The sequence below is a fragment of the Protobothrops mucrosquamatus genome, unplaced genomic scaffold (genome assembly GCF_001527695.2).
Source record: "Protobothrops mucrosquamatus isolate PMUCROS unplaced genomic scaffold, P.Mucros_1.0 scaffold3995, whole genome shotgun sequence".
Lineage (NCBI taxonomy): Eukaryota > Metazoa > Chordata > Lepidosauria > Squamata > Viperidae > Protobothrops > Protobothrops mucrosquamatus.
In genome coordinates, this window is record NW_015389933.1 from 4,521 (window position 1) to 12,614 (window position 8,094).

The 8,094-nt window shown below is 45.9% G+C and overlaps 1 protein-coding gene across 1 annotated transcript in view; it reads right to left on the reverse strand.

Moving 5' to 3' along the window:
- The window catches only part of LOC107298460 (laminin subunit beta-1-like), a gene marked incomplete at its 3' end in the record, with an annotated part of 36,246 nt that overhangs the window by 4,455 nt on the left and 23,697 nt on the right, over nt 1-8,094 (reverse strand). Inside the window, exons 6-9 of the mRNA XM_029286529.1 lie at nt 6,333-6,396; nt 4,552-4,754; nt 3,606-3,726; nt 1,967-2,155 (exon numbers count right to left, since the gene is read on the reverse strand). Of these exons, the coding sequence (XP_029142362.1) occupies nt 1,967-2,155; nt 3,606-3,726; nt 4,552-4,754; nt 6,333-6,396 (577 nt within the window). The remainder of the gene's footprint in view (nt 1-1,966; nt 2,156-3,605; nt 3,727-4,551; nt 4,755-6,332; nt 6,397-8,094) is intronic.

Here is an 8,094-nt window from a genome sequence, read left to right on the forward strand (position 1 = left end):
ACACCTCTGACGTCCTCTTTGCAGCGACACTGTCCCGCAATCATGCCCAGCGTTGTGTCTGTGTGACTGTCACACACACCTCCATCCAAAGTGCCTGCTGGGTCACAGTCACAGGCTATGAGACGAAAGAGAAAAAGTGTCTGTGTGGGGCGGAAGAAATTGCTGAATGGGATAGGCAGAACAATGCCACACCACTCCTCCTTTCATCTGCAAAAACCTGCTGAAGGCTCCATAAAACCAGCCCTCATTGATGGCGACTTCCAGAAATAGTTAATTGTTAGTATTTTCTCCAGGTGGGAGCAGCCTCAGGAAGACCAGGGCTAACTTTGGGTTTTACAAAAAATTTTAAAGATTTTTTGGGTGCCTGTTGACACTGGCCTGTTCATGTTTCTCTCATTTTCCCCTCTAAGGTAAGGAAAGAAAACATTCTTGCAGAAAGGACTATGACACACAAACACACTGGAACATGCATTTTGGTTGTGCTCGATGCACAAGAAAAGCAAAAGTTTGGTTCTCTGAAAGATGTCCAGGAACTGGATCTTTGCATTTTGCCACATATTCCAAGGCCACACTTGGAATACTGCATCCAATTTTGGTCACCACGATGTAAAAAAGATGTTGAGACTCTAGAAAAAGTACAGAGAAAAGCAACCAAGATGATTAGGGGACTGGAGGCTAAAGCATATAAGGAACGGTTGCTGGAATTGGGTATGTCTAGTTTAACGAAGAGAAGGACGAGGGGGGACATGATAGCAGTGTTCCAATATCTCAGGGGCTGCCACAAAGAAGAGGGAGTCAAGCTATTCTCCAAAGCACCTGAAGGCAGGACGAGAAGCAACGGGAGGAAACTAATCAAGGAGAGAAGCAACCTAAAACTAAGGAGAAACTTCCTGACAGTTAGAACAATTAACCAGTGGAACAACCTGCCTCCAGAAGCGGTAAACATATGACCTTAGACTTGACACTAGTACTTTCTGGCCAACCCAGTACAGTATTAAAAAGGGGTGGCCACCTTATTGAACTTCTGACCCTGCAGAAAACCTCTGGTGTTGATATGTCATGAGCCACAAAAAGACCCACGAAAAGAGAATCCAAAGGGAAACCTTGTGAGTAATTTCCGACTTTTGTTTCAATCAAAGAGCTCAACCGAACACTTGAGTTAGAACTGAGCTGAACTAATTGCTAAAGAAGATAATGTGATGGGATCGTAGAGTACAGAGTCATCCAGCACAAAACATTTTGTAGGGAAGAACCCATGAATCAAATGCACAGACCGTTCTGTGCAGTATTCATTTCTACTGAGTTCTGACGGTTTATTACATAATCTACTTCAAGTCTTTTCCTCTGGAGGAAAGCTCCAATACTATCTTACAAGCAATAACGCTCTTTGTACAGATCAATACATCCTGGAAGTGCTAAAAATGGTAGCACCCAATCACTGACAAGTTTAAAAATTCCTACCAATTTAACTAAGGGGAATTTAAAATAGTGTTAGGGTCAAGAGAGCCAGCTTGGTGTCGTGGTTAAGGTCTCATGCTAGAAACCAAGAGACTGTGACTTTTTGCCCTGCTTCAGGCACAAAGCCAGATGGGTGATCCAAGGCCAGTCAGTTTCTCTAAGCCCTAGGAAGGGGACAATGGCAAACCACTTCTGAAAACTTTGCCTGCAGGGACTTGCCCAGATAATGTCCAAGAATCAGACACAATTGAATGGAAGAAGAAAAAAAGGTCAATGAAAAAAGGAAAACTTTTCAGTTCTACAGAGTGTTTCCCAAAGCAAATGGCAAAGCCACTCACTTTCAATCATGTGTAGATTCAAATTGCTTCCTCTTTACTCCTGGGGTATACACAAGGACAGGGGTAGGCAACCTTGGCTCTTTTATGACTCGTGGACTTCAAGTCCACGAGTCATAAAAGAGCCAAGGTTGCCTACCCCTGCACAAGGCTTTAGAAAGTGACACACTTACGAATGCATGCTGTTTTGGCCCTGATGTCAGCCAGTGGGTTGCGGTAGAAGAACGGCTTGCAGTTCTGGCAGTGGCGGCCCATGGTGTTGTGCTGGCACTCATCACAGACCCCACCACTGGAGTTACCTGTAGCCAGGTATACGGCTATGTCGAAGTGGCACCGGTGGGAATGTTCATTGCAGTTGCACTCTGGGGAGAAGACAGGAAAGCGATTCAGTTGCCTGCATCCTGCTCCTGTCCATTCTCCTCCGTGGATACCACCCAAGAAAGCCCCCTGATCTAACAATACTTATTCCAGTAGAGCCTAAATAGACTGCGACACACAGACTAGATGTCAACGCTGCTAACCTCGGATCTTCTTGCTTTGACAATATATGAAGATGCAGCCATTTTCTGTGTTACTTTTAGAGTTAGGGTTAGATGGTGTTACTTTTAGAGTGTTACTCTAAAAGTGTGTTACTTTTAGAGTGTTACTTTTAGAGTTAGGGTTAGATGGTGCTGGGGGGGAGGGGGAAGAGTGTGCATGGGGATTAGTTAAACATAACAATATCGCAGTGGAGTATTCTTCAAGGTGGTTTGAAATAAGAGATGATAAGAAATGGCGGGTTATGAAACTGGAGGGAAGGTTTGCATTTCAAACTAATTGGAGCATGTGATTTATGACTGTTAATTGGAGGGAGGGAATTGTGCTTGATACTATGTGTTTAGGGGAGGGGAATTCAGATTTTGGCTTCGACCTTGTACGTGCCGATGCCATGTTATTTGAATAAAGATTCTTTAAGGTAAACAATGTCTCGAAGTTCTTTGAAGAGTAACATCTGTCGGAATCATGACACTATCATCTCACCTGAAACTTGGGATCCCGAATTGTCTCAAGGCATGACAATTGTGGTGCTCCGATAGGATACTCCCAAGGAGTATCACAAAGAAGCAAGGCGGCCAAGATGAAGGAGCCATCAACCGGAGTGGAGAAAACTTCGGGAGTTTCTGCAGTGGGGTTGGATGGCCATCCAAAAGAGGAAGCTCTCTGCCTGGCTCTTAACTCGATGTGAGATTCAGGATACCATACAGGTAGTCCTTGATTTACAACCATTCATTACTGACCATTCAAAGTTACAACAGCACCCAAAGATGTGACTTACAACTAGCCCTTGCACTTATGACCATCTCGGTTGCAGGATCAGAATTCAGGCACTTGGCCACTGATATTCATTTACGAAGGTTGTAAATGTCCTGGGATCAGGGGATCACCATTTGCGATCTTCCCCACGCAGCTTCTGATAAGCAAAGTCAGTGGGAGAAGCCAGATTCGCTTAATGACTGCATGATTCACTTAACAATCGTGGGGGGGGGGAAAAGATGATAAAATCGGGCATGACTGACTTAACAACCGCCTTGCTTAGCAATGGAAATTCTGCTTCCAACTGTGGTTGCAAGTCAAAAGCTCCCTATATCGTTTAATAAATCAGTAAGTACACCCACGATTAAACCGTTCTAAGGCTCCTGGTCTTGGCTACGTAACCACACAAAGCCAGTGATGTTACCATGTGCATGATCTCCCTGCAATGACTCCCACTGGTTTACTATGCAACCCCTCACTGCTCCATGCAAACACAATGGCCCAGCCTTCAGCCCACACCTTTGCAAGCGTGTGGATCGTGGACCTCGGCTGGACTCCAAGGCAAGTCCTGATAGAAATCCTTGCAGAGCTCACAGTTGAGACCCTTCGTGTGGTGCTTACAGACACATCGTCCATGGATCTGGAGCAGAGGAGACAGGCAAAATAGGTTTACAAAGCTTTGCACACCAATTAGCGCAGACATGTCAAACACAAGGCCCGGGGGCTGGATGCGGCCCGCGAAGTGGTTTCATGTGGCCTGCAAAGCATCTTGGAAACAGTGAGGGAACGGCTCCTGTTGCCTTGGCCCTGGCCCAGGCCGTCCGGGAGCCAATGTACAATTTTGTGGTGACCATCTATGCTGAAATGCATTCAGTCTTAGCTCCACAAGGCGTCTGGAAACAGCGAGGAACCAGCCCCTGCCGTGTTGGCCCCACCCCCTGGGTGCATGCTGGGGAGGTGTCACCCTTTGTGAGGAATGAAGAAATGGACCATTGCCTGGAAGTGGCCAGCAAATGGCCCTCGCCTACTTCACATATCCGGCTTGATGGGCTCTGCCCTGGTCCCACCCCCTTCTGCCAGAGACCCTCAAATCTGTCCACTCCTGCCCAGGCCCCCACAGGCACCCTTGACACGAATGATGTAGAGCTGGCCACGCCCACCCAGTAAGCCACACCCACTCTATCCATACCCACCCAGTAGGCCGCACCCACGCTGGCCACACCCACCTGGCCCCCCAAGGGCAACTGCAATGCTGATGCGGCCCTCAATTAAATTGAGTTTGACACCCCTGAATTAGCGAGAGAGCCTCTCCCAGCATAGAGATATTTTTTTTTTAAAAAAGAGCATGAATTCCTATTGTAGGTGCAGAGAACTCCGGATACAAACTAAGCTCACATAAAATGATTGTGATTGTCGATTTACTCATCACCCTGATCTTCTCCTTGCCTCCCACAGAGCAACTTACCATGCCTTCAACCGGGTTAGCTGATCCTGTGAAGGGGGCACACTCGGAGGCATGTCCATAACAGAAGCAGCTTCCTCGAAGCACCATCTCATATACCGCATAGTAGTATTTCTGCAGGACTTGATATCGTGAGTCTAACAAATTGTCTCCCAGCGTGTGCAGCTTTGTGAAGTTCACCCGCAAGTTGGTGACACGTAACAAATCTGGGCAAGAGAGGGAAGTGTTGAAGCAGTAGTTTAGCTTTTACAGACTCTTCAGCCTCCCCCTTTTCTATCTTCTTGCTTTTCCCCTTTCCTTCTTTTTACGGTCACAAGGCAGGAAGCACAATAATATATATAGGACCACGTTTTCCCAAATGTATCTCTTCCAAAGTGTTGAATAAAAATTCCCTTCATGTCCAGATTGGACAGGATGTGATTGTCCAACACATCTAGAGGATACCTTGAGGTGAGATGGGCAGCCTATAAATTTTATAAATAAATAAATAAATACATTGGAAAAACTGGCGTATAACACAGTACAGTCCTGTGTTATCGTAACTTACAAAAAGCCCTGTTAGATTAAACCAAATGCCAATCCAATTCAAGGTAGTGGTCAGCCTCCCAGGTCAACCAGAGTGGGAACATGACAAGGTTAACTAATTCAATTTTATTATAAGGCTACATTGATAGAATCTTGCAAGTCTGAAAGTACAAATCTCCCACTGTTTCTTTTTACTGTCTAATTACTCGGTTGTGAGCTCCTCCCTCTTTTATCTGATTGTTGCCTAGGCAGCATCTCTTTCCTCCCATCTACCAACGTCATTCTCACATCCCGCTACAGTGATCTTATTTCTAATAAGGATGCCCTTTCTTTATTAAAATGTCCCCCATTCCCTTCCTTGTTTGGGGAATGACTCTGTGAGGGTGGAGGTTCATTCTCCGAGCGTGTGGGTTGGTTTCCGAACCTTTCATTACCAGGCTAGGTAACATCTTCAGTGGAGTTTAAGGAACGGAATTTCCTTAAATTCCTCTGAATTTCCTTATTTTCCCTGAAAATAAGACCGCGTCTTATTTTATTTTATTTTTTTGCCTCCAAAAGATGCACCAAGTCTTACTTTTGGGGGATGTCTTACGCCCCTCCGGCACCGACAGCCCCACCCAGGCGGCCCACTTCTTCTTGGCCCAAAGGAGCAGCTTCATGTTGCGGCTGCATTCCAGCTTGCCTTTTGCAGTCAGAGGCCTTTCCAAGAAGGCCTCTGCAGACGAGTACCGAGCTATGGATCCAATCCATAGCTCGATTCTCGGCTGCAGCAGCCTTCTTGGAAAGGCCTCCGACTGCGAAATGCAGGCCTTGCTGCCGAAGACGCCGCAGAAGAAGTGGGTCGACGAGAAGAGGCCTGGCGGCAAGGTAAGTGGGTACGGGGTGCATGGGGCAGATCCATACCCCCGCCCCAGCTTGATTTTTAGGTGTGTGCCTCGCCCCAAAACTAGGGCTTATTTTTGGGATAGGGCTTATATTAGGCCCACCCCCAAAAATCAAGCTAGGGCTTATTTTCGAGGTAGGCCTTACTTTTGGGGAAACAGGGTACCTAGCCTGATAATGAAGCGTTCGGAAACCAACCCACAAGCTTGGAGAAGAAATCTCCGCCCTAATCCTATACTCAAGCTAAGATTTTTGCTACAATTGCAAGCATAACTCGGTGTCAATATCTAAAACCTTGGCAACCTTATTTAACCCTTCGCAACATTTATTTTCAATTATCAGAAGCAATTTTTCCTTACTTCCCATTGAAGCCATACCTTGGATTTCCTGGCTGTAGGGGTTTTCTACTTTCACAGCAGGGTCTAGTACCTTGAAAATGACCTGCAGAGAGAGAAGTTAAAAGATACATTTAAGCTTTCCCTAACTTCCCAATAGCATAGAGGTAGTCCTCAACTTACAACCACAACTGAGGCTGGAATTTCGGTCATACGTCGTTGCAGTCGTAAGTCTAGTCACCATTTGACCTGACTCAATTTTATGACCACTTTTACAATGGTTGTAAAGTGAGTCACCATGGTTGTTAAGCCAACCATGCAATCATTAAGCAAATCCGGCATAGCCAATGGGTGTTTTTTCCTGTTTTCTTCTGGAAAACAGCGAAAAAGTTGCAAATTGTAGTCCAATAAACCTAGGACGCTGCAACCGGTTGTAAATATAAGGAGGTGGTGGGTTGCAACAGTTGCAACCTTGAGGATGGGTCCTAAGTAGCTTTTCTGAAGTTTGTTGTGATCACAAATGGTAATTTATGCAACCAGTCGTATGTCAAGGACAATCTGCAAAGTCACTGAGTTCTTTTTATCAAGATCAATGTCCAAGGAAAAGAGTTAGGGCAAGGCTGTTAAGTAAATTAGGCAATGACTTGGTCTAATAATAATTAATCATGTCAGCCCTTTAAAATAAGAAATCCAAAGTAGTGAATAAACTACATAAACACATAAAAGATATATTTTTAAAAAGCTGTGTTACACGGATACAAAACAAGGCATGTCATAATAACACTGCCACTATGAAAGGGGTTCTCATATTTAGTGGCATCACAAGGCCCTGAATTTCAAATAAGGCTGACCTTTCCCATCACCTTAATACTACAAATTCAGGAATCTGCCCTAAAAAAAGGCAACTGAGCCAAAGTTAAAATGAGCCGTTGAGAAATACACTGGATTTGGAGATGGGGAAAAAAAATCTCCCATGTAAAGAATTAAGTTTGAGCTGAATAGCATATTTTGATATGAAAAGGCCAAGAGGTTTTGGTCCCAGCTGCTTTACTTAGAACTGAAGATATTAGGGAGAAATTCCTTGATATCTCTCTCTGGCCTGTGGATAGGGAAACTATGAATGCTTAGAATATTTTTTTCCTTATCTTAACTGGCACCTTTTTTTTAACATTGTTGATAGGGTAGTAGTTAAACAGAAAAACCTGGAGCCCAATTCTGTCAGGGCTATAGTCGGGTATCCGACTATAGGCAGATATGGCGGGAGCCGAGGACCATATCAGGTTGGGGGAGCACGCACACGCTATTTACAAGCTTGTGGGTGCTCCGGTCCTCAGGTCTCTTCTCGGTCTCCAGGAGACTTAGACCCTCCGGCCCGGGACCATCGGCTGATGTTGTGTAATGCCAGGTCCGTGGTAAATAAGGCCCCCCTCATACAAGATCTTATTTTAGAGGGGGGCGCGGACCTGGCAGGTATTACTGAGACCTGGCTGGGCGTAGAAGGTGGAGTACCACTGGTAGACATCTGCCCGCCGGGTTTTCAGGCATTCCATCAGCCGAGGACCCGGGGTAGGGGCGGGGGGGTAGCGGTCATTATAAGGGAGAGCCTTTGCCCAAGGGAGACCACTGTGCCTCAGATAGACGGCGTGGAGTCCCTCCTTGTGAAGTGGGGGCAAGGGGTGCAAGTGGGCTTGTTGATTATATACCTGGCTCCCTGCTATGTATCAACAGCCCTGCCTGAGCTGGCTGACGTGATAGCCGGGGTGGCGGTTGGGACCCCCAGACTTATGGTCTTGGGGGATTTCAA